The 27193-nt window shown below is 40.1% G+C and overlaps 1 protein-coding gene across 4 annotated transcripts; it reads left to right on the top strand.

The window, feature by feature from the left end:
- On the top strand, positions 1-27054 carry LOC125657224 (phosducin-like protein). 4 transcript variants are annotated; one of them, XM_056144313.1, is made up of 9 exons: positions 201-225; positions 17174-17208; positions 20336-20511; positions 21111-21236; positions 22323-22450; positions 23886-23988; positions 25711-25824; positions 26067-26191; positions 26339-27054. In XM_056144313.1, exons 3-9 carry the CDS (start codon positions 20347-20349, stop codon positions 26457-26459), a joined length of 882 nt encoding a protein of 293 aa, XP_056000288.1. In that variant the 5' UTR covers positions 201-225; positions 17174-17208; positions 20336-20346; the 3' UTR covers positions 26460-27054. The 4 variants fall into 4 exon arrangements, with proteins under 4 accessions (XP_056000289.1, XP_048743860.1, XP_056000288.1 ...); XM_056144314.1 differs by lacking the exons at positions 201-225; positions 17174-17208 and adding an exon at positions 1-144 and having other exon boundaries at positions 20339-20511; XM_048887903.2 differs by lacking the exons at positions 201-225; positions 17174-17208 and adding an exon at positions 1-144.
- The last annotated feature ends 139 nt before the right edge of the window (positions 27055-27193 follow it).

The raw sequence follows: 27193 nt of genomic DNA, 5'->3' as shown, positions 1-27193 counted from the left end.
ACAATGTGCACTTTAACGTCACAGTCTAGACCCTGTATATGACGTGGAGTATCTGGCGTGCGATGTAAAATTTCAATCCTGCATACCCTAATATTCTAACAAAGATGAATCGTTGGATTTAAAAAGCCTACACAGCAAATACAGGTTCGGAAACCCTGCTTCTCCCATATTTTGGTTTTATTTCATATATTGTCTAAGTAATATCCTGTTTGAGAATCGAATCGACTAAAGTCAAGCTAGCGGACAATAAGCTAGCGGCCAATAAGGATTTTTCCTAATATTTATCGCTTAGAAAATGTACGTATAACGAACCCGACAAAAAAGTACTCTCAATATACGGCGCCTAGCGCCTAAACTAGGGCATGTGTCACTCAGGTGACCACAGGACATTTTAGGGCATTGACCCCTCTAATACATTCTGACCCCAAAAGGGTAAGTATAGGCACCGATTTGGGGCACGGCGGCGCCAATTATACCCTATTTTTACTATCTAACTATATGCGGTAGGGGTCTCGGTACGGCGCCTAGCGCCTAAACTAGGACTTGTGCCACTTAGGTGACCACAGGGCATTTTAGGGCATTGACCCCTCTAATACATTCTGACCCCAAAAGGGTAAGTATAGGCACCGATTTGGGGCACGGCGGCGCCAAATATACCCTATCTAACTATATGCGGTAGGAGTCTAGGTACGGCGCCTAGCGCCTAAACTAGGACTTGTGCCACTTAGGTGACCACAGGGCATTTTAGGGCATTGACCCCTCTAATACATTCTGACCCCAAAAGGGTAAGTATAGGCACCGATTTGGGGCACGGCGGCGCCAAATATACCCTATTTTTACTATCTAACTATATGCGGTAGGGGTCTAGGTACGGCGCCTAGCGCCTAAACTAGGACTTGTGCCACTTAGGTGACCACAGGGCATTTTAGGGCATTGACCCCTCTAATACATTCTGACCCCAAAAGGGTAAGTATAGGCACCGATTTGGGGCACGGCGGCGCCAAATATACCCTATTTTTACTATCTAACTATATGCGGTAGGGGTCTAGGTACGGCGCCTAGCGCCTAAACTAGGACTTGTGCCACTTAGGTGACCACAGGGCATTTTAGGGTATTGACCCCTCTAATAGATTCTGACCCCAAAAGGGTAAGTATAGGCACCGATTTGGGGCACGGCGGCGCCAAATATACCCTATCTAACTATATGCGGTAGGGGTCTAGGTACGGCGCCTAGCGCCTAAACTAGGACTTGTGTCACTTAGGTGACTACAGGGAATTTTAGGGCATTGACCCCTTTAATAGATTCTGACCCCAAAAGGGTAAGTATAGGCACCGATTTGGGGCACAGCGGCGCCAAACATACCCTATTTTTACTATCTAACTATATGCGATAGGGGTCTAGGTACGGCGCCTAGCGCCTAAACTAGGACTTGTGCCACTTAGGTGACCACAGGGCATTTTAGGGTATTGACCCCTCTAATAGATTCTGACCCCAAAAGGGTAAGTATAGGCACCGATTTGGGGCACGGCGGCGCCAAATATACCCTATCTAACTATATGCGGTAGGAGTCTAGGTACGGCGCCTAGCGCCTAAACTAGGACTTGTGCCACTTAGGTGACCACAGGGCATTTTAGGGCATTGACCCCTCTAATACATTCTGACCCCAAAAGGGTAAGTATAGGCACCTATTTGGGGCACGGCGGCGCCAAATATACCCTATTTTTACTATCTAACTATATGCGGTAGGGGTCTAGGTACGGCGCCTAGCGCCTAAACTAGGACTTGTGCCACTTAGGTGACCACAGGGCATTTTAGGGCATTGACCCCTCTAATACATTCTGACCCCAAAAGGGTAAGTATAGGCACCGATTTGGGGCACGGCGGCGCCAAATATACCCTATTTTTACTATCTAACTATATGCGGTAGGGGTCTAGGTACGGCGCCTAGCGCCTAAACTAGGACTTGTGCCACTTAGGTGACCACAGGGCATTTTAGGGTATTGACCCCTCTAATAGATTCTGACCCCAAAAGGGTAAGTATAGGCACCGATTTGGGGCACGGCGGCGCCAAATATACCCTATCTAACTATATGCGGTAGGGGTCTAGGTACGGCGCCTAGCGCCTAAACTAGGACTTGTGTCACTTAGGTGACTACAGGGAATTTTAGGGCATTGACCCCTTTAATAGATTCTGACCCCAAAAGGGTAAGTATAGGCACCGATTTGGGGCACAGCGGCGCCAAACATACCCTATTTTTACTATCTAACTATATGCGATAGGGGTCTAGGTACGGCGCCTAGCGCCTAAACTAGGACTTGTGCCACTTAGGTGACCACAGGGCATTTTAGGGTATTGACCCCTCTAATAGATTCTGACCCCAAAAGGGTAAGTATAGGCACCGATTTGGGGCACGGCGGCGCCAAATATACCCTATCTAACTATATGCGGTAGGAGTCTAGGTACGGCGCCTAGCGCCTAAACTAGGACTTGTGCCACTTAGGTGACCACAGGGCATTTTAGGGCATTGACCCCTTTAATAGATTCTGACCCCAAAAGGGTAAGTATTGGCACCATTTTGGGGTAGGGAGACGCCAAATATATCCTATTTGCACTATATGACTCTATGCAATAGAGGTTTAGTTAGGGTGCCTAGATGAACCGCCTAAACTTGGACTTGTGCCACACATGTGATTACAGCCCAATTTAGGTATTCAACTCCCTAATATGATCTGACCTGAAAAGGGTAAGCAAAGGCACCGTAAATATATTTTTTTTATGTACAAAACCATATTGTTTTTAAAATTTTGGCCGTGATCTTATCAAATGGGTATCAGTGTTATACAATAAAGCTAAATTATGTGTTATTCAAAACGGTGTTTTTTCATAATTCTTTAAAATTGGCAGCGGTTGTCGTCAAGGTGATCCAATATCTCCTTATTTATTCAACCTTTGTGTCGAAATTTAGGCCATATGATACTACAAAACAAAAATATCAGGGGCATTAAAATAAAGAAAGAATTTGTTTAATACAATATGCAAATGACACAGTTTTATTTTTGGATGGATTAGAAAAAAGTCTAAAAAGTGCTCTTGATCTACTATTTCAATTTTCTAAATTTTCAGGTTTAAAACCCAATATTTCCAAAACCAAATCTGTTTGGATTGGCTCTATAATTAATACTGAAGATACTTTCTGTAGTCATACTGGATTACAATAGAGAAGAGAACCATTCACAGTTCGAGGTATAATAAAGCTTAATTTTGATAACAGGCTTACAGCTATTTAGTAAGAAATAACCCAATGGTCAAAAAGATATATTTCTCCCATAGGATAAATTACAATGGTGAAAAGTTTATTTCTATCAAAATTCCCAAACCAAGTTTACAGTGGATATAGCAACTTATAAAAACTAAAGCCAGAAATCATGAAAAATGGCCCTGTTTCCAAAATTTAAAATCTTTTGGGGGTCAAAAGGCTTCAAAATCTGCTTTCTAAAACAATTAATTTTATCCAATTTCCTCTACGCGCTTTCTTTCTACGGGCTTCTAAATATAGCAATGAAATGAATGCATTTACATTGTAACGTCATTTTGACGTCGTTGTATTGCTAAGGTAGTTAATTAACTAAGTCAAAATTTACTCGAATGGCGTAAAGGAGAAAAACTGTATCATTTAATATTATTAAGTTCTTCATTAAATTTCCTCGTGTATTTCAGATACAATGAGTATTCATTTTGATAATAAATATGACATTGTATGGAAAAAGCATTGTGTTCTGCATGTTAGCTTGTGAAATGCAATGAGGATGCCAGTGTTGTATCGTTCATATTCAGTTGATTTGTTGACATTCTCACAAAGATTCTACAAGATATGACAAAGGGTTTCATAAAATACATGTACATGATTTATTAGATACAAAAGGCAATTTATCAGCTACCAGAGTATCACAAATGATTACTCAATTCAGATTCCATTTACTAGATATGAGGGATTGAAACAAGTTATTGTGCACTTTCAAACAATACGATAGAGCTTTAAGTTGGGAGCCTAGCGCCCAAACTAGGACTTGTGCCACTCAGATGACCACAGGGCATTCAGGGTATTGGCCTTTTTAATAGGAACTTACCTCAAAAGGTTAATAGAGGCACCATTTTGGGGCACGGAGGCCCCAAATATACATTATTTCAATAATTTTTATGGAAATTATCTCTATGACCTAAAGAAGTTTCTGGTTGTTCATATTTCATTTTTGAGAATGTATTCCTCTTAGTCTTTATTTAATTGGTTTTATTGAGAATTATGGGTAATTCTTTACTTGTTTTAAACAAATGTAAATTCAGTGTATATAGAATACATGCCAACAGTTTCATTATTCGATATACCCTTCGATCTCTTTCTTTGTTACTACATGTAGAATCTGTACAATTAAGTTTCAATTCCTGGATTATGCGGCGGACCAGCGCACTGCATGGAAACTACAACTTTGCAATCACCCATAGATATACGTCCATGGCCTGGAGTTTGGCGTCGATAAAGTACACCACAGTCAATGATTAAAGAGGTCTGAAAATGGACCGAGACTCGGAAGGCACATGGTGCGACCCCAACAGCCCCAAATTGAGGGCGGAAAATGTTACCCCAGGGGGTCCCTTTTCTTGCCTATATACCCTTTTAGCGGACTCTTCAAACATTAAGTTGTTATTAACCTTCATTATGACCCTACATGACGTAAAATTAGGAACTTTCAGGTGAGCTCAATTGTACTTTATACCCTATGTGACCCTTTTAAGCGTTCTATATGTTTGACTGTTGTTTTCTACCCGTCTATCAGCTTTCTATTCTTTAATCGCCCAATATTCAATTATTAGGGAAGTCTGAATAGGGGCCCTGATCCTGGTAGGACCAAGGTGGTACCCCTACCGCCCCAAACTGAGGGTGGAAGATAATAGCCTAGGGGAGGGGTCCCCTTTCTTGTCTGCATAATCTTTTTGTGGACTCTTCAAAGATTAAGTTGTTATTAGCCATCATTAAGACCCTACATAAAGTAAAACTAGGAACTTTAAGGTGAGATTATTTACCCTCAGAGGCCTATGTGACCCCTTTTAAAGGTTCTATATGTTTGACTTCATTGTTCTCTAGTCTTTTGTCATTTTTGTTTTATTCCAACACCATATAGTCATTTATTAGAGAGGTCTTAAGTGGTCTCACCGTTTGGTGGCCCCAGGAGGTACCCCTACAACCCCAAACCGAGGGCGAAAAATGATAGTCGTAGGGGTCCACTTCCTTGTCTGCATACTCCTTTTGTGGACTCTTCAATCATTATTTTCTTATTAACGTTCATGTGATGTAACGTCAGGAACTTTCAGGTGAGCTCAATAGCCTTCAAGTATGAAACTTGGTAATTAAAAATTTGTTAATTAATTGTTTGAAAAATTATCAATTCTGATTTATGATGTGTTACCTTTTAGTATTCCGTCTGAGTACTCGAAGTACTTTGTTGAACTTTCTTATTGGCTGATAGCTTTTATGGTCTTATTGGATGCTGGTTTGTGGCTGCTAACTTCAGCCGAGTCGTAGCTAGGACTGTTAAAATGTGTAGAACCGAAAGTTTCACTGAAGCGCCGAAGGTGGCGAGGGTTAGGTGCGGGAGGGGTGTTTCGGGGGACCATCTCCGAGAACCCTTAATTTTAGACTTTAAATAAATCTTCCACATACTCTATCAGAGATGCGTAAAATTGCGTATCTGCCACGTAAGGGGTTAATGGACCCTTCTCCAGTTTCATATGAAAGCCAACAAAAATAATCTATCATATCTGAAATGTACACTGAAGTAATTCAGACATGTTCCTATAATTTTCTATCATCTTGATGCCATGTAGAATATATATATATATATATATATATATATATATATATATATATATATATATATATATATAATTATCATCATCGTCATCATCATCATCATCATCAATTGAAGTTACGCTCCTGCGTGGCAGTGATTGAGTGATACGAAGTGCACATTTTCAAAAGTTTTCTCCATAAAAATGGAGAAAGTAAACCTTGTTTTTATCATAGATATAATACAACCTGTTAAAACTAAGCATAATGAAGAATTTGGTAACGTAAGCTTTACTATTTAGGACCGCAATGGTAAGCGCGCCACCAACTTCCGGTGTAAGGGGAGTAACTGCAAAAATGTAGGTCTGAGTAAGTAGCTCTTAAGAATCCTCTGGTTAACTTTTCATTTACTTTTATTAAAATATACTTATCTCTTAATAATTGCAAAGTGACATACAATAATGTTTTGAAATTGAAATAAATGTTTTACAATTTCCTAAATTTTCAAACCTTGCAAATATTTGTGTCAGTATCCTTTATAGAAAATAACGTTGATTTTGAGCGTGTTTACTGGCATAGTTTTGCTGATATAACATTTATTAATATGACATGAGTCACACTACTCTTTTGATATTGATAGGTCTGAACAGTATGGAGCGCCATATTAACATAAACTGAAATAATGGAAGATATCTTCAATTATTTGAAGATATCATCAATTCATTTGATGCGCGCAACAATTTAATTAAAAGATCTCTTCAAATAATTAATGATATCTTCAATTCTGAATTATTGCTCGCATTAATTGAATTAATGATAGCAATAATTCTTCAGCTGAATTGATGCGCACTTTGATTTAATTAATGATCTCTTCAAATGAATTAATGCTATCGACAATTGAATTGATGCGCTACAATTTCATTGAAGAGAGCAATAATTGATGTATTGTGCGCATTAAATCATTTGATAAGAGCAATAATTGATTTAATGCGCGCATTAATTCTAATATGGCTCTCTTCAATTGAATTAATATCTTTAATTTATTTGAAGAGAGCAATAATTCTTTTAGAGAGAGCAACTATATAATTAAAGATATCTTCAACTCAACATATCCAAAATTGAATTAATGATCTCTTTAATTGAATCGTTGCTCTCTTTTAAAGAATTGATGCGCGCATTAATTCCTTGTACAAAAGCATTGTAAATAATTAAAGATATCTTCAATTGAATTAAAGAGATCATCAAATTATTTATATCGAGCTCTAAATTAATTATTGCGAGCAATATTTCTACGAAATTGATGCGCGCATCAATTGAATTGAAGAGAGCAATAATTGAATTAATGTGCACATTAAATCAATTATTGCTCTCATTAATTCAATGGATGCGCGCATTAATTCATTTGAGGAGAGCAATAATTGAATTGAAGCGTGCATTAATTCATTTGATGAAAGCAATAATTGATTTAATGCGCGCATTAATTCAATTAAAGAGAGCAATAATTGAATAAGATATCTTCAATTATTTGAGTGTATGTTAATTTGGCGCTCCATAGAACAGCAGTATTGAAAAAAAAAAACGAATATTGTGCGATGAAATTCCTAAATACATATCTAAATACATTATGTCCATCATCTTTCAAAATTTACTTATAATTAGGTTTACTTCATATAAATCTGTTATTTTTATATCAATATCTACATATGCTGGAAGTGCACATGTCACACAATTCCGTGGAATGATGAATACTACGTTCTGCTAAATTTTCAAATGGAGTATCAAGAATTTAAACAATTCCGTTCTGAAATAGAACATCCTCCAATGATTTAGAAATAACAATCTAGTACGTTGGGGAGGGGGTCATTAGTGGCGGATTTAAGGTAAATCGTGGTCTCTTGTTTAGAAAAATATAAACGATAAAAAAAGCAATAATTCATTCCTCTCTCAGAGCAATAAATGACAAAATCTTTTGATTTATTGAATTACTTTTATTGGGAGAACTTACATTTTTTCCAAAACCCCTTAAAATTTGCGTCATTTTGTTGATATAAAAAATGACAGAAAATAGTAAACATTTCCACATAGAAGACATATTTGAAGCCCAATAAAATCTGTAAAATCCGTAAAATCTAGGAGGTTCCGGGAGCCTCCACCAGGGCTTAGCCCTGGACCCACTGGGGGTCTCAAGGTGCACCCCCCCCCACCCCTGCATCATGAAGTTGCGCCTTCTAACCCCAATTTCTGGATCCACCCCTGGTCATGCTAATAAAGTGATTGTAAAACGTGGTACTTTGCATAAAACTACTTTGGTGTTTATACATAGAATTAATACGGCATTGCTGAAAAAATCCAAATTTATTTTACATTATTAGACATGATTAATTTTTCTCTCATTGTATAATTGAACATATTTATGATTTTTACGTAAGTCATAACAAAGACACGTGTCTGCGCCAACCACGTGGGTCCTCAAACAGGGCCCATTTCATTTCAAACATCAAACACTGGTCTATCGAGTATTCATTGATACACGACAAATATTCGTACGAATTAATGTACATCAGATTTGGCACGGTGTGAAAGGGATAGTTTCGCACTATAGACCCGGTCAACTTTGTCAAAAAATAAAAATATCTCATTTTTGAAGGGATATTACATGTGTAAAAATTTATGAAATAATTTAGGGAAACGTGTCAAGTATACCTAAGTGGCACAAGTCCTAGTTTAGGCGCTAGGCGCCGTACCTAGACCCCTACCGCATATAGTTAGATAGTAAAAATAGGGTATATTTGGCGCCGTCGTTCCCCAAATCGGTGCCTATACTTACCCTTTTGGGGTCAGAATGTATTAGAGGGGTCAATGCCCTAAAATGCCCTGTGGTCACCTAAGTGGCACAAGTCCTAGTTTAGGCGCTAGGCGCCGTACCTAGACCCCTACCGCATATAGTTAGATAGTAAAAATAGGGTATATTTGGCGCCGTCGTTCCCCAAATCGGTGCCTATACTTACCCTTTTGGGGTCAGAATGTATTAGAGGGGTCAATGCCCTAAAATGCCCTGTGGTCACCTAAGTGGCACAAGTCCTAGTTTAGGCGCTAGGCGCCGTACCTAGACCCCTACCGCATATAGTTAGATAGTAAAAATAGGGTATATTTGGCGCCGTCGTTCCCCAAATCGGTGCCTATACTTACCCTTTTGGGGTCAGAATGTATTAGAGGGGTCAATGCCCTAAAATGCCCTGTGGTCACCTAAGTGGCACAAGTCCTAGTTTAGGCGCTAGGCGCCGTACCTAAACCCCTACCGCATATAGTTAGATAGTAAAAATAGGGTATATTTGGCGCCGTCGTTCCCCAAATCGGTGCCTATACTTACCCTTTTGGGGTCAGAATGTATTAGAGGGGTCAATGCCCTAAAATGCCCTGTGGTCACCTAAGTGGCACAAGTCCTAGTTTAGGCGCTAGGCGCCGTACCTAGACCCCTACCGCATATAGTTAGATAGTAAAAATAGGGTATATTTGGCGCCGTCGTTCCCCAAATCGGTGCCTATACTTACCCTTTTGGGGTCAGAATGTATTAGAGGGGTCAATGCCCTAAAATGCCCTGTGGTCACCTAAGTGGCACAAGTCCTAGTTTAGGCGCTAGGCGCCGTACCTAGACCCCTACCGCATATAGTTAGATAGTAAAAATAGGGTATATTTGGCGCCGTCGTTCCCCAAATCGGTGCCTATACTTACCCTTTTGGGGTCAGAATGTATTAGAGGGGTCAATGCCCTAAAATGCCCTGTGGTCACCTAAGTGGCACAAGTCCTAGTTTAGGCGCTAGGCGCCGTACCTAGACCCCTACCGCATATAGTTAGATAGTAAAAATAGGGTATATTTGGCGCCGTCGTTCCCCAAATCGGTGCCTATACTTACCCTTTTGGGGTCAGAATGTATTAGAGGGGTCAATGCCCTAAAATGCCCTGTGGTCACCTAAGTGGCACAAGTCCTAGTTTAGGCGCTAGGCGCCGTACCTAAACCCCTACCGCATATAGTTAGATAGTAAAAATAGGGTATATTTGGCGCCGTCGTTCCCCAAATCGGTGCCTATACTTACCCTTTTGGGGTCAGAATGTATTAGAGGGGTCAATGCCCTAAAATGCCCTGTGGTCACCTAAGTGGCACAAGTCCTAGTTTAGGCGCTAGGCGCCGTACCTAGACCCCTACCGCATATAGTTAGATAGTAAAAATAGGGTATATTTGGCGCCGTCGTTCCCCAAATCGGTGCCTATACTTACCCTTTTGGGGTCAGAATGTATTAGAGGGGTCAATGCCCTAAAATGCCCTGTGGTCACCTAAGTGGCACAAGTCCTAGTTTAGGCGCTAGGCGCCGTACCTAAACCCCTACCGCATATAGTTAGATAGTAAAAATAGGGTATATTTGGCGCCGTCGTTCCCCAAATCGGTGCCTATACTTACCCTTTTGGGGTCAGAATGTATTAGAGGGGTCAATGCCCTAAAATGCCCTGTGGTCACCTATGTGGCACAAGTCCTAGTTTAGGCGCTAGGCGCCGTACCTAGACCCCTACCGCATATAGTTAGATAGTAAAAATAGGGTATATTTGGCGCCGTCGTTCCCCAAATCGGTGCCTATACTTACCCTTTTGGGGTCAGAATGTATTAGAGGGGTCAATGCCCTAAAATGCCCTGTGGTCACCTAAGTGGCACAAGTCCTAGTTTAGGCGCTAGGCGCCGTACCTAGACCCCTACCGCATATAGTTAGATAGTAAAAATAGGGTATATTTGGCGCCGTCGTTCCCCAAATCGGTGCCTATACTTACCCTTTTGGGGTCAGAATGTATTAGAGGGGTCAATGCCCTAAAATGCCCTGTGGTCACCTAAGTGGCACAAGTCCTAGTTTAGGCGCTAGGCGCCGTACCTAGACCCCTACCGCATATAGTTAGATAGTAAAAATAGGGTATATTTGGCGCCGTCGTTCCCCAAATCGGTGCCTATACTTACCCTTTTGGGGTCAGAATGTATTAGAGGGGTCAATGCCCTAAAATGCCCTGTGGTCACCTAAGTGGCACAAGTCCTAGTTTAGGCGCTAGGCGCCGTACCTAGACCCCTACCGCATATAGTTAGATAGTAAAAATAGGGTATATTTGGCGCCGTCGTTCCCCAAATCGGTGCCTATACTTACCCTTTTGGGGTCAGAATGTATTAGAGGGGTCAATGCCCTAAAATGCCCTGTGGTCACCTAAGTGGCACAAGTCCTAGTTTAGGCGCTAGGCGCCGTACCTAAACCCCTACCGCATATAGTTAGATAGTAAAAATAGGGTATATTTGGCGCCGTCGTTCCCCAAATCGGTGCCTATACTTACCCTTTTGGGGTCAGAATGTATTAGAGGGGTCAATGCCCTAAAATGCCCTGTGGTCACCTAAGTGGCACAAGTCCTAGTTTAGGCGCTAGGCGCCGTACCTAGACCCCTACCGCATATAGTTAGATAGTAAAAATAGGGTATATTTGGCGCCGTCGTTCCCCAAATCGGTGCCTATACTTACCCTTTTGGGGTCAGAATGTATTAGAGGGGTCAATGCCCTAAAATGCCCTGTGGTCACCTAAGTGGCACAAGTCCTAGTTTAGGCGCTAGGCGCCGTACCTAAACCCCTACCGCATATAGTTAGATAGTAAAAATAGGGTATATTTGGCGCCGTCGTTCCCCAAATCGGTGCCTATACTTACCCTTTTGGGGTCAGAATGTATTAGAGGGGTCAATGCCCTAAAATGCCCTGTGGTCACCTATGTGGCACAAGTCCTAGTTTAGGCGCTAGGCGCCGTACCTAGACCCCTACCGCATATAGTTAGATAGTAAAAATAGGGTATATTTGGCGCCGTCGTTCCCCAAATCGGTGCCTATACTTACCCTTTTGGGGTCAGAATGTATTAGAGGGGTCAATGCCCTAAAATGCCCTGTGGTCACCTAAGTGGCACAAGTCCTAGTTTAGGCGCTAGGCGCCGTACCTAGACCCCTACCGCATATAGTTAGATAGTAAAAATAGGGTATATTTGGCGCCGTCGTTCCCCAAATCGGTGCCTATACTTACCCTTTTGGGGTCAGAATGTATTAGAGGGGTCAATGCCCTAAAATGCCCTGTGGTCACCTAAGTGGCACAAGTCCTAGTTTAGGCGCTAGGCGCCGTACCTAGACCCCTACCGCATATAGTTAGATAGTAAAAATAGGGTATATTTGGCGCCGTCGTTCCCCAAATCGGTGCCTATACTTACCCTTTTGGGGTCAGAATGTATTAGAGGGGTCAATGCCCTAAAATGCCCTGTGGTCACCTAAGTGGCACAAGTCCTAGTTTAGGCGCTAGGCGCCGTACCTAGACCCCTACCGCATATAGTTAGATAGTAAAAATAGGGTATATTTGGCGCCGTCGTTCCCCAAATCGGTGCCTATACTTACCCTTTTGGGGTCAGAATGTATTAGAGGGGTCAATGCCCTAAAATGCCCTGTGGTCACCTAAGTGGCACAAGTCCTAGTTTAGGCGCTAGGCGCCGTACCTAAACCCCTACCGCATATAGTTAGATAGTAAAAATAGGGTATATTTGGCGCCGTCGTTCCCCAAATCGGTGCCTATACTTACCCTTTTGGGGTCAGAATGTATTAGAGGGGTCAATGCCCTAAAATGCCCTGTGGTCACCTAAGTGGCACAAGTCCTAGTTTAGGCGCTAGGCGCCGTACCTAGACCCCTACCGCATATAGTTAGATAGTAAAAATAGGGTATATTTGGCGCCGTCGTTCCCCAAATCGGTGCCTATACTTACCCTTTTGGGGTCAGAATGTATTAGAGGGGTCAATGCCCTAAAATGCCCTGTGGTCACCTAAGTGGCACAAGTCCTAGTTTAGGCGCTAGGCGCCGTACCTAAACCCCTACCGCATATAGTTAGATAGTAAAAATAGGGTATATTTGGCGCCGTCGTTCCCCAAATCGGTGCCTATACTTACCCTTTTGGGGTCAGAATGTATTAGAGGGGTCAATGCCCTAAAATGCCCTGTGGTCACCTATGTGGCACAAGTCCTAGTTTAGGCGCTAGGCGCCGTACCTAGACCCCTACCGCATATAGTTAGATAGTAAAAATAGGGTATATTTGGCGCCGTCGTTCCCCAAATCGGTGCCTATACTTACCCTTTTGGGGTCAGAATGTATTAGAGGGGTCAATGCCCTAAAATGCCCTGTGGTCACCTAAGTGGCACAAGTCCTAGTTTAGGCGCTAGGCGCCGTACCTAGACCCCTACCGCATATAGTTAGATAGTAAAAATAGGGTATATTTGGCGCCGCCGTGCCCCAAATCGGTGCCTATACTTACCCTTTTGGGGTCAGAATGTATTAGAGGGGTCAATGCCCTAAAATGCCCTGTGGTCACCTAAGTGGCACAAGTCCTAGTTTAGGCGCTAGGCGCCGTACCTAGACCTCTATCGCATATAGTTAGATAGGGTATGTTTGGCGCCGCCGTGCCCCAAATCGGTGCCTATACTTACCCTTTTGGGGTCAGAATGTATTAGAGGGGTCAATGCCCTAAAATGCCCTGTGGTCACCTAAGTGGCACAAGTCCTAGTTTAGGCGCTAGGCGCCGTACCTAGACCCCTACCGCATATAGTTAGATAGTAAAAATAGGGTATATTTGGCGCCGTCGTTCCCCAAATCGGTGCCTATACTTACCCTTTTGGGGTCAGAATGTATTAGAGGGGTCAATGCCCTAAAATGCCCTGTGGTCACCTAAGTGGCACAAGTCCTAGTTTAGGCGCTAGGCGCCGTACCTAAACCCCTACCGCATATAGTTAGATAGTAAAAATAGGGTATATTTGGCGCCGTCGTTCCCCAAATCGGTGCCTATACTTACCCTTTTGGGGTCAGAATGTATTAGAGGGGTCAATGCCCTAAAATGCCCTGTGGTCACCTATGTGGCACAAGTCCTAGTTTAGGCGCTAGGCGCCGTACCTAGACCCCTACCGCATATAGTTAGATAGTAAAAATAGGGTATATTTGGCGCCGTCGTTCCCCAAATCGGTGCCTATACTTACCCTTTTGGGGTCAGAATGTATTAGAGGGGTCAATGCCCTAAAATGCCCTGTGGTCACCTAAGTGGCACAAGTCCTAGTTTAGGCGCTAGGCGCCGTACCTAGACCCCTACCGCATATAGTTAGATAGTAAAAATAGGGTATATTTGGCGCCGCCGTGCCCCAAATCGGTGCCTATACTTACCCTTTTGGGGTCAGAATGTATTAGAGGGGTCAATGCCCTAAAATGCCCTGTGGTCACCTAAGTGGCACAAGTCCTAGTTTAGGCGCTAGGCGCCGTACCTAGACCTCTATCGCATATAGTTAGATAGGGTATGTTTGGCGCCGCCGTGCCCCAAATCGGTGCCTATACTTACCCTTTTGGGGTCAGAATGTATTAGAGGGGTCAATGCCCTAAAATGCCCTGTGGTCACCTAAGTGGCACAAGTCCTAGTTTAGGCGCTAGGCGCCGTACCTAGACCCCTACCGCATATAGTTAGATAGTAAAAATAGGGTATATTTGGCGCCGTCGTTCCCCAAATCGGTGCCTATACTTACCCTTTTGGGGTCAGAATGTATTAGAGGGGTCAATGCCCTAAAATGCCCTGTGGTCACCTAAGTGGCACAAGTCCTAGTTTAGGCGCTAGGCGCCGTACCTAGACCCCTACCGCATATAGTTAGATAGTAAAAATAGGGTATATTTGGCGCCGTCGTTCCCCAAATCGGTGCCTATACTTACCCTTTTGGGGTCAGAATGTATTAGAGGGGTCAATGCCCTAAAATGCCCTGTGGTCACCTAAGTGGCACAAGTCCTAGTTTAGGCGCTAGGCGCCGTACCTAAACCCCTACCGCATATAGTTAGATAGTAAAAATAGGGTATATTTGGCGCCGTCGTTCCCCAAATCGGTGCCTATACTTACCCTTTTGGGGTCAGAATGTATTAGAGGGGTCAATGCCCTAAAATGCCCTGTGGTCACCTAAGTGGCACAAGTCCTAGTTTAGGCGCTAGGCGCCGTACCTAGACCCCTACCGCATATAGTTAGATAGTAAAAATAGGGTATATTTGGCGCCGTCGTTCCCCAAATCGGTGCCTATACTTACCCTTTTGGGGTCAGAATGTATTAGAGGGGTCAATGCCCTAAAATGCCCTGTGGTCACCTAAGTGGCACAAGTCCTAGTTTAGGCGCTAGGCGCCGTACCTAAACCCCTACCGCATATAGTTAGATAGTAAAAATAGGGTATATTTGGCGCCGTCGTTCCCCAAATCGGTGCCTATACTTACCCTTTTGGGGTCAGAATGTATTAGAGGGGTCAATGCCCTAAAATGCCCTGTGGTCACCTATGTGGCACAAGTCCTAGTTTAGGCGCTAGGCGCCGTACCTAGACCCCTACCGCATATAGTTAGATAGTAAAAATAGGGTATATTTGGCGCCGTCGTTCCCCAAATCGGTGCCTATACTTACCCTTTTGGGGTCAGAATGTATTAGAGGGGTCAATGCCCTAAAATGCCCTGTGGTCACCTAAGTGGCACAAGTCCTAGTTTAGGCGCTAGGCGCCGTACCTAGACCCCTACCGCATATAGTTAGATAGTAAAAATAGGGTATATTTGGCGCCGCCGTGCCCCAAATCGGTGCCTATACTTACCCTTTTGGGGTCAGAATGTATTAGAGGGGTCAATGCCCTAAAATGCCCTGTGGTCACCTAAGTGGCACAAGTCCTAGTTTAGGCGCTAGGCGCCGTACCTAGACCTCTATCGCATATAGTTAGATAGGGTATGTTTGGCGCCGCCGTGCCCCAAATCGGTGCCTATACTTACCCTTTTGGGGTCAGAATGTATTAGAGGGGTCAATGCCCTAAAATGCCCTGTGGTCACCTAAGTGGCACAAGTCCTAGTTTAGGCGCTAGGCGCCTTACCTAGACCCCTACCGCATATAGTTAGATAGTAAAAATAGGGTATATTTGGCGCCGTCGTTCCCCAAATCGGTGCCTATACTTACCCTTTTGGGGTCAGAATGTATTAGAGGGGTCAATGCCCTAAAATGCCCTGTGGTCACCTAAGTGGCACAAGTCCTAGTTTAGGCGCTAGGCGCCGTACCTAAACCCCTACCGCATATAGTTAGATAGTAAAAATAGGGTATATTTGGCGCCGTCGTTCCCCAAATCGGTGCCTATACTTACCCTTTTGGGGTCAGAATGTATTAGAGGGGTCAATGCCCTAAAATGCCCTGTGGTCACCTAAGTGGCACAAGTCCTAGTTTAGGCGCTAGGCGCCGTACCTAAACCCCTACCGCATATAGTTAGATAGTAAAAATAGGGTATATTTGGCGCCGTCGTTCCCCAAATCGGTGCCTATACTTACCCTTTTGGGGTCAGAATGTATTAGAGGGGTCAATGCCCTAAAATGCCCTGTGGTCACCTAAGTGGCACAAGTCCTAGTTTAGGCGCTAGGCGCCGTACCTAGACCTCTATCGCATATAGTTAGATAGGGTATGTTTGGCGCCGCCGTGCCCCAAATCGGTGCCTATACTTACCCTTTTGGGGTCAGAATGTATTAGAGGGGTCAATGCCCTAAAATGCCCTGTGGTCACCTATGTGGCACATGTCCTAGTTTAGGCGCTAGGCGCCGTACCTAGACCCCTACCGCATATAGTTAGATAGTAAAAATAGGGTATATTTGGCGCCGCCGTGCCCCAAATCGGTGCCTATACTTACCCTTTTGGGGTCAGAATGTATTAGAGGGGTCAATGCCCTAAAATGCCCTGTGGTCATCTAAGTGGCACAAGTCCTAGTTTAGGCGCTAGGCGCCGTACCTAGACCCCTACCGCATATAGTTAGATAGTAAAAATAGGGTATATTTGGCGCCGCCGTGCCCCAAATCGGTGCCTATACTTACCCTTTTGGGGTCAGAATGTATTAGAGGGGTCAATGCCCTAAAATGCCCTGTGGTCACCTAAGTGGCACAAGTCCTAGTTTAGGCGCTATGCGCCGTACCTAGACCCCTATCGCATATAGTTAGATAGTAAAAATAGGGTATGTTTGGCGCCGCCGTGCCCCAAATCGGTGCCTATACTTACCCTTTTGGGGTCAGAATCTATTAGAGGGGTCAATGCCCTAAAATGCCCTGTGGTCACCTGAGTGACACATGTCCTAGTTTAGGCGCCGTATATTGAGAGTACTTTTTTGTCGGGTTCGTTATACGTACATTTTCTAAGCGATAAATATTAGGGAAAATCCTTATTGGCCGCTAGCTTATTGTCCGCTAGCTTGACTTAGGCATCGAAACCGAATCTCCACTTGAGGATATCGTACTCCGATAGATAAGTATGGTTTTAGGTTTTAGGTTGTTGTTTTTTCAAGTGAATTGTTCTTATTGTATGTACAAAATTCTATACAACAAACACTCTTTGCCACAATAGCCCGTAGTAGGTAACAACCCGGCTTGTAAAAGTAAGTGGATTAAAATCGTCAACAGTCAAATCTCTTCAAGGAACGGGAAGTCCTAGTCCTAGGTATAAATGAAGTATGCAATCATGAACCTCAAATACTTAGCATTGATTTGTATAGAATAGAATATATTTATTTCTAATTCAGAGCCCAAAACAGGGCACAGGGAGTCGTTACTGTACATATAAGGAAAGAAAACCAAAAGACCAAAAGACAGTCCTGGGATAAAATGAAATGAAACCGGACAAAATTACATTGGGCAAGAAGGAAGGAGTCACTGCACCTCATATGGTTATAGTTCAAGTAAAAGTTGAAGTAAACAAATAGAGCTAATCTTTAGCTGAATATCACTTGAACATACACACATAGGCAGTCTTCACAAAAACTCAGTGTTCATGTTCCAAAGACTGAGGCCAGTGAATTTTACTGTCGTGTCAGAGAAAATAAAAAATCAGGAAGTCCCATGGGCTTGTAGACTTTTTGTAAGTCACATTAAATATGATGTTAGATTAAGACGTCTTATTTGCTTAAATTTACCATCAAAATAAGAATAAATAGATAAATAGCACATAAAGTAAGTGTTTGGACATCATGGTTTGTTTATTTTTTTTAAAGTAAAGAACAATAACTATACTAGTAATTGTCAAGATAACTTGTATGTTGATCACATGAATATTCAACGAACAACTTGTTGAAACAACAAAAATGTCCACATTTTGTATCACACTGCACACCGGTAATTTACTATGCTTTATTGCATTGTCCAATTTTAAATTGAACTTCTTCGATTGCAGTTATCTCTGATTTTATGATTTCTACGTGTGCATTAGTTATAGAATATTTATTGATATCATATAAAACAGTAAATAAAACTTGATTATTAGGAAGTCACTTATTGGATGTTCTTTATGTAACATAATAATTATAAATCTTCATGAAATGATAAATATGTATTAATTAAGTATTTGAACTAACACTGAACACCTACACAATTTTATGCTGATTATGTTCTAAACCAATCGCATCTTCTCGGTTTGCTGGAAAGGCCTGAAAATGTGTGCTTGGTATGACAATGCCTCACTTTGTTCTGGAAATTTCCATAAGGCTGATTCAAGACTAAAATCACGGATTGAAGAAACAAACAAATAAAAAAAAACCTACTATCGTTTTCTATGAAGTACCCCAAAATAGCAAAAATGAAAGTAAAGAGGCAGATCTAAGCCAGTTTTTTTTTTTTATGACAACTTTTAATAGTACGATATGAAGTTAATCTGTTGTTTATCGATGCTTTATTTTGATCTTATATTGGGAAAATCTTTAAAAATCTTCTCAAGAACTACTGGGCCAGAGATGTTTGTAAAATTTACATGAAAGCTTCCTGACAGTGCAGATTCAAGTTTGTTAAAATCATTACTCCCAGGGATGGAGTGGGGCCACAATAGGGGATCAAAGTTTCACATACAAATATATAGAGAAAATCTTTGAAAATCTTCTTCTCCAGAACCATTTGACCAGAGAAGTGTACATTTACATGAAAGCTTCCTGTCACAGGGCAGATTTAAATTTGTAAAAATCATGGCCCCCAGGGGTAGGTTGGGGCCACAATAGAGATCAAAGTTTTAGATGCGAATATATAGGAGAAATCTTTAAATATGGAACAAGGTGACTCAGGTGAGTGATGTGGCCCATGGGCCTCTTGTAAATTAATTTTACAACATTTACTAATCAAGTAAAATTCTATCATAGCTTACGGACTTCATCTCGCATATGGAACAATAATAAAGGTGCAAGCAGTAACTCTGGAGCAAGAGTTTCGTAGTTTCTTGGCAAAATTGTTAATTTATAAGTATAGATACTTTCGAGTACGTAAAAATAGATGTTATTGACCTGTAAGTTATTCAAACACAACAGCTGAAAATCATCTTCCGTTGACTTAATTGTCTCCATATTTAATAATGATTTCCATATTTGGGCGATGGTAAAGGGAAATGATACAAGGACAAACTCTAAACTTATAAAAGGAACCTTCGTATATAATGAAATAGGTATGCATGCATTCTCTATTCAAAATTCAAAGAAAATGTATAAAAAAAACATTAAAAAAAACACCCAGAAAACATATTTTCCTACATTTTCAACTGTAGCGGTCAGCCGGATTCAATCGTTGGTGGCCAGATAGCTCAGTTTGTAGATTGATTGTTTTACTGTTTTCCGCCACACTCAACAATATTTCAGTTATCTGGTGGCGCCCAGTTTTTATTGGTGGGGGAGATAACCCAGATACAATGTACCTGGGAAGAGACCACCGACCTTCCGAAAGTTAACAAGGAAACTTTCTCACTCACTGGCGTGAGTGGGATCCGAACCGGCGCCGATCATAGATGAGAGTCTGTGTGGATTTGAGCGTGATGCTCTAACCACTCGGACACGGAGGCCCTTGGTAGAGCACCTGACTAGAGATTCAGGGGGCCCGGGTTCGAATCCCTGGAGTCTGGTCCGTTTCATTTTCTCCCTTCCTGTTACATTTGGTGCCGTGACCAGCCCCTTGAACTGACAGGTGAAAATGCCTGCCAGGGGATTAAGATCTAGGGTTGATGTCTTCAAGTGTGAAGATATTTAAGGAGGGAGGAATGTAGCGGTCAGCTTGGTTCGATCGCCGGTGGCCAGATAGCTCAGTTGGTAGAGCACCTGACTAGAGATTCAGGAGGTTCGGGTTCGAATCCCGGTCTGATCCGTTGCATTTTCTCCCTTCCCGTTGCACAACAATGCCATGAAATAGGTTGCGAAGTTTGTGGAATGTATGTATTCACATGGGAAAGACAGCAGTTAAAAAATGGATTTAATTAGATTTAAACAGAACGTGCCTTCATAGTTGGAAATAAGAAGCAAGGAATTTCATTAGAAATTTAATAAGCACAATACACACAGTGAACACAAATGTTAATCAATAAACTGATAAAAGGATTATAAGACTGACATTTAAACAGTCTTGTTTTACTTTCAGCAGATAAAGTAATGGCGTTGAGCTTAGATGATCGCATCCTTGGTGAGAAGGTGGACAATTATTGCAGTAGTGATGAAGGTGAACAGGAGGAGGAAGAACAGGGGAATAATCATAGAGCTGAACCATCCACCATACCAGAACCCCGCCTGAATGATTACAATGGTTTCTCCACAAATGTGAGTTAAAACATCTAGACCCATGAAATCATGATGGTGGTGGTGATGGGGGGAGGAGGGGGGTTATAGCATGACACACCCACCCATCCCACCTCCCTTGAAAGCTGAAAACAAACAGGGAGATGTTTTTGCATATTGAATGGTTGAAGTGCACAATTATAACTATTAGTAACAGAAAGAGAATGCTGTGTGTAAAACAAAAATCTTGGGGATTCAATTTTAAAAGAAGTGTAATTGTCTAGAAATCATGTTGTTGCAATATACACTGATATTAACTGGGAGCCAGAGGCAGCCGACCCCTGAGTAAGATAATATGTACACCCCATCTCCTGACTACTATGTGGGTATGATAAACTATCCTCTAATCCAGAAAATATTAACACTTGACAGCGTCACACATGTTTATACAATTTGTGTACATCTAGATTGTTTGTATATTTGTGTACATCTAGATTGTTTAGTATATTTGTGTACATCTAGATTGTTTGTATATTTGTGTACATCTAGATTGTTTGTATATTTGACAATTATAAAGCAAAGAAACTGGAAATGAGTTTAGGGTGTTTGATTGTAAATATGAATGTCTTTTCAATTTTCAGACAGGACCAAAGGGTGTCATTAATGACTGGCGGGAGTTTAAAAGGCTGGAGAATGAGAGACGTGAAGAACAGGAAAAGGAAAAACAGGCCATCGCCAAAAAACTTCAGTTGACATGTAGATCTCATGTAAGTTGATCTGGAGTCACAGTGTGTAGCAAACATTCTTGCAATAATGTGAGTGTTGCAGTTTGTAACAAACGCTTGTCCAAAAATGTATGTGAGTCGCAGTGTGTAACAAACGCTCGTCCAAAAATGTGTGTGAGTCGCAGTGTGTAACAAACGCTCGTCCAAAAATGTGTGTGAGTTGCAGTGCGTAACAAACGCTCGTCCAAAAATGTGTGTGAGTCGCAATGTGTAACAAACGCTTGTCCAAAAATGTGTGTGAGTCGCAGTGTGTAACACGCTCGTCCAAAAATGTGTGTGAGTTGCAATGTGTAACAAACGCTCGTCCAAAAATGTGTGTGAGTCGCAATGTGTAACAAACGCTCGTCCAAAAATGTGTGTGAGTCGCAGTGTGTAACAAACGCTTGTCCAAAAATGTGTGAGTTGCAGTGCGTAACAAACCCTCATCCAAAAATGTGTGCTTGTGTTACTGTGTTGGTTTCATCTAATCTAGAATACGATCAACATACACATTTTCTTGGGTAAATGAACATGGGATGCGGGGTTGGTAAGTTTTTTGTTTAGATATATTTTCGGAAGTTTGATATCTTTTCTAGGCGCTGGAGGGTCCACATGTCTATAGGAGAAAATATTTTAAAAATAGATAAGATTTTGATTGTGCTGTCTCTCTTCCTCTCCTCTCTCTTTCTCTTCTCTCTCTCAACATTAGAATTACTGTCCTGATATTTAGTGTGAGGATCAAAGAAGAAACAAACATCCATACATCAGGAACAAAATGACACACATTGTCAGTAATAGAAATTTTTAAAAAGAAAGGTAATGAATCATAAATCGAAAGGAGACATGCCTTTCTAATACAGTCCTTGGAAATATGAGGTGGAAAACTTAATTGAAATTAGTTTATTACTGTGAATAAGATATATTGATGCTTCATTTCACAGCAGAATCTGTTCCCATGAACACCTTTAGAGCCATACACTGTATGTAGACTTTGATGTCAGTTATGTTTTTGTTTTCGCAGCAGAATCTGTTACCATGGTTACTTTGAGAGCCTTTTGTAGACTTTAATGTCATGTTCTTGTTTTGCAGTTAGATGATGAAAGAGAGAAAGAAAAGGATAGGGAAATCATGGAAGAGTTAGAAAATTTTGAGGATGAATTTTTGAAAGAATATCGACAGAAAAGGATAGAGGAGATGAGATTAGCACTACAAAATGTGTGAGTATGAAATGTACACTACAAAATGTGTGAGTATGAAATGTACACTACAAAATGTGTGAGTATGAAATGTACATTATAAATTGTGTGAGTATGAACTGTACTTTATACAAAATGTGTGAGTATGAAATGTACATTATAAATTGTGTGAGTATGAACTGTACATTATACAAAATGTGTGAGTATGAAATGTACATTACAAAATGTGTGAGTATGAAATGTACATTACAAAATGTGTGAGTATGAAATGTACATTATACAAAATGTGTGAGTATGAAATGTACATTATACAAAATGTGTGGGTATGAAATGTACATTACAAAATGTGTGAGTATGAAATGTACACTACAAAATGTGTGGGTATGAAATGTACATTATAAAATGTGTGAGTATGAAATGTACATTATACAAAATGTATGAGTATGAAATATACACTACAAAATGTGTGGGTATGAAATGTACATGACGTTATTTTTCCCCCCGTGTATATGAATTGATGTTATGGTTTTCTGGAAAAGCCTTTCTTATTGGTATTACCCGAGTAACAGAAGAATTGCCTTAAAAAGTTTTAGAAATATTTAAAGGGGAGGGGGATCTCAGAAAAGCAGTACTGTATTTATTTTTGTGGAAAAGCAGGATTTTTTCATGAAATGGCAGTGTCAATGAAAAGGTGGGACTTATAACTACAGGCAATAGGAATGCCTATGACAAGTTCTTTTGGAAAAAAAAAAACTTTCTGAAAGGACCTGCACCGACATGCATGATACATGAAAAAAAATGTAATTAAATATGTGTTTACTGGTATGTGTTGATTAGTTGAAATATAAAATATGTGTGTACTGGTATGTGTTGATTAGTTGAAATATAAAATATGTGTTTACTGGTATGTGTTGAGTAGTTGAAATATAAAATATGTGTTTACTGGTATGTGTTGATTAGTTGAAATATAAAATATGTGTTTACTGGTATGTGTTGAGTAGTTGAAATATAAAATATGTGTTTACTGGTATGTGTTGAGTAGTTGAAATATAAAATATGTGTTTACTGGTATGTGTTGAGTAGTTGAAATATAAAATATGTGTTTACTGGTATGTGTTGAGTAGTTGAAATATAAAATATGTGTTTACTGGTATGTGTTGATTAGTTGAAATATAAAATATGTGTGTACTGGTATGTGTTGAGTAGTTGAAATATAAAATATGTGTTTACTGGTATGTGTTGATTAGTTGAAATATAAAATATGTGTGTACTGGTATGTGTTGAGTAGTTGAAATATAAAATATGTGTTTACTGGTATGTGTTGATTAGTTGAAATATAAAATATGTGTTCACTGGTATATGTTGATTGGTTGAAGTATTTTGTCGGGTTTATGTCTATAATGGTTCTGTTATTGTCTATAGAATTGATTAATTGAATCAGATACTTTTATTTCAGGCCAAAGTTTGGCAGATTGATAGAATTAACATCTTCTAATTTTGTGGATGAAATCGATAAGGAGCAATCCCAAGTCACAGTTATAATTCATCTGTATGAGGATGTGAGTTCACTGCTTTATTTAGGTTTCGTACGTAAGAGGACAAAAGTCAAATGTTTTATTTACGTTTCATATGTAAGAGGACAAAATTAAAGTCAAATGTTTTATTTACGTTTCATATGTAAGAGGACAAAATTAAAGTCAAATGTTTGATATGCTAAATGTCTTAGATTCTGACTTGGATTTCTTTGAAAACAAAAAATACATAAGTCAAAAATTGGAGTTAAGTTTGATGTTTTAGTAAAATTTTGACAATCCAACTACACTGTAAGAGAAAACGCAATCTTAAGTTTGAGATTTTGTTGTTGAGAAATCCAAGTCTGAATGGAAAGATTTGAAAGGTAATGGAAAGAGATTGGAGCAAAGGGGAAGCGATTTACCGAAAATACACTAAATGTTCCTACATTTATCTTAGATTTCGGGGATCGACATTATATAAATATTGCAACATTGAACATTTTCACCCCGAGAAAACTATTGTCAGCCTCGGCTACGCCTCGGTTGACAATGGTTTATCGAGGGGTGAAAATTTCAATGTTACCCTCAACTACATAAAATATTTGTTTTATTATACTGAATGTTATGTAAACAGGAAAGCAGAAAAACTTACGTCTGTTGACATTTGATCAATAACTGTCACTGCGATATTTCGTATATCGATGCGGATATTCCCGTTTATTACAAACGCTCAAATGACATCGTCTAACAATCTACGGCGAACTGTACGCGCATAAATTTGACGCATGTGATAATTTTTTATAATATCACCCGTTGTCAAGTACTGTTACCCGTTGCTAGATACTATCACCCTGAGGCGCGTGCTTTCTGTTCTCAGAGGGTAACAATATGTTTTTTCAAATGCTTCTCGACCAATCAGATTCGAGTATTTTACATGAAAGTATAATAATAACGGTTGTCTGATTGCCCGAGGCAAATGAAAACCCAGTTGAGACAAGCTCAATACACACTTGCCCGATGGGGCAAGTGATTTTTTGTCGTAGGAAATATGATTTTCGTAAAAATTGTGTTAAGCTTGATGAATATCAAATATTAGAACATAAAGTTTTCTTTACCGAATCGTCAGATCATAGCGAAGGCCCATTGTAGTAGATCGTACTGTATCACCAATTGACAGAGAGAGATAATTAGGTTTACTGGTTGACAGGCTTATCAGACTTTAAAATATTTCGGACAACGAAGATTTTCATTCGGACAAGTAAAACTTTGAGTTTACTTACCCGAAGAAAAGTTAATGTCTATCCCTGGATTAGTGAGGTTTAAACTTTTTATTTTGCACCATAATCAAAAGATTTAGGAGTGTCTGTCTGTCTGGCGAAAGACAACAACAACAACAAAAAACAACATAAAAAACAAGAACCTGGACATTTATCATACATGACAAAACTGAGAAATTATAACATGTAACGTTGATAAGTGAAGTGGTGGTGATTCTTTGTATGACAAAGCCTTTCCAAGCAGACATAGTTAAAACAGGCTATCACAGGGTGTGCTAGCTGTGCTGAGACATTTGTGTTTCACATCTTGTTTATTATCAGTTCTACTGTTGACACTATTAATCTTCAATATAAACAATGTGAAAGAATTTTGAGACAAAGTCTCTGTAAAGTCAGTGATTTTTTGATATTCCTTTTATGCTCTATATTTCTCTTTGTTTTTTCCAGAATCCACTGTATTTGTTGTTTATGTGTGATTAAAACTTTGCAGGATGTTGAAGCATGTGACTCAATGAATGGCTGCCTAAATTGTCTAGCTCAGGAATATCCCACAGTTAAATTCTGTAAAATCAGAGCTTCAAATGCTACCCTTAGCCTTAAATTCGTAAGTACAGGCATATTAATTTTTACGAAGCATAAGTATGATAACTGTAAAAATTTGTTAAAACAATGTATATATAACTTTTATAAAAATACACTTTGCTACCAAATTGTATTAACTTGTTGGAATTTTAAAAAAAAAAATGGACAATACAAAGATTTACTGTTGCAGAGATATATATATTATTGTATGTATACCAGACAATTTTCTGTAACCTTAAAGTTATGTTTTTCCTATTATTCAAGTCTAAGAATGGGGTTCCTGCCTTGTTAATCTACAAAGGAGGAGAGCTAATCGGAAATTTCGTTAGACTGTCTGATGAACTGGGCGAGGACTTTTATGTTACGGATCTCGAAAGTTTTTTACACGAGTAAATTTTCTTTTGTTTTGAATTTCATTATATACACGTGGATATTTTTATTGATAGATTTTTAAACAAAATCAGAATTTTAACAAATCCAGAAATCAGAATGGCATAGGCTCTGTTTGTTTCAAAGTTTTTATCTGTATTTTGCAGACACAGCTTGCTACCTCAACCTGATATAAACAGCAAAATAATTTACGATCGCATAACGGGTGAGAAAAGGGCACCTACAGCAGACGATGAGGACAGTGGCAGTGATTTCGATGTGGATTAAGTGCGCTTATATAATGTGGATTAAGTGCATGCACTCATTTAATGTGGATTAAGTGCACTCATTTAACGTGGATTAAGTGCTCTCATTTGATGTGGATTAAGTGCTCTCATTGTTACATATTACATCAGGAGTTTTATTGATGTTGTTCTGTGTGTAAATCTTATAATTGATATTGACCTACACAATTCAAATTACGTCATATTAAACCAAAGTCAATAATTCTATGTGTTTACATGTAATTTGTGTTTCGAGAAATAAACATTTAAAATGTCAGAACTCTGTATAAGTGTCAGAACTGCTTAATTTCCTATTTTGTTGCGGTGAAATTAATTTACATACATTATATCACACTATTCGAGGAACAAAAGGCTATCTGTTTATAGAATCTCCCTCAATGTCATGGCTCATTGAAAACTAGTTGTGAAGTTATTTTATGTCTGCATATCTTGTACACAAAACACTTATGTAGTTACTGTACAAAATTCATTTATGTTACATACACATATAAAGAGAATACATGGTTAAGAAAAAGAAAAGAAAATTTTGTGCAATAATTCTTGATATTTATGTGAAATAAAATTATGAAAAATGCAAACTGTACTTTGATTATTTTTTTTTATATCGGTAGGAACAGTACGTGTCCATGGTTTTGCGCTTGGAATGCAGCTCGAGTGCTCGTATCATGAATTCCGGGAACAATTGTTCTGTCGTAAATGTTTATAGATGTAGTTTTA

This window comes from Ostrea edulis, chromosome 7, assembly GCF_947568905.1.
Source record: "Ostrea edulis chromosome 7, xbOstEdul1.1, whole genome shotgun sequence".
Classification (NCBI taxonomy): Eukaryota; Metazoa; Mollusca; class Bivalvia; order Ostreida; family Ostreidae; genus Ostrea; species Ostrea edulis.
The sequence above is the reverse complement of the archived record's forward strand: the minus strand, read 5'-3'. Positions and strand labels throughout refer to the sequence as shown.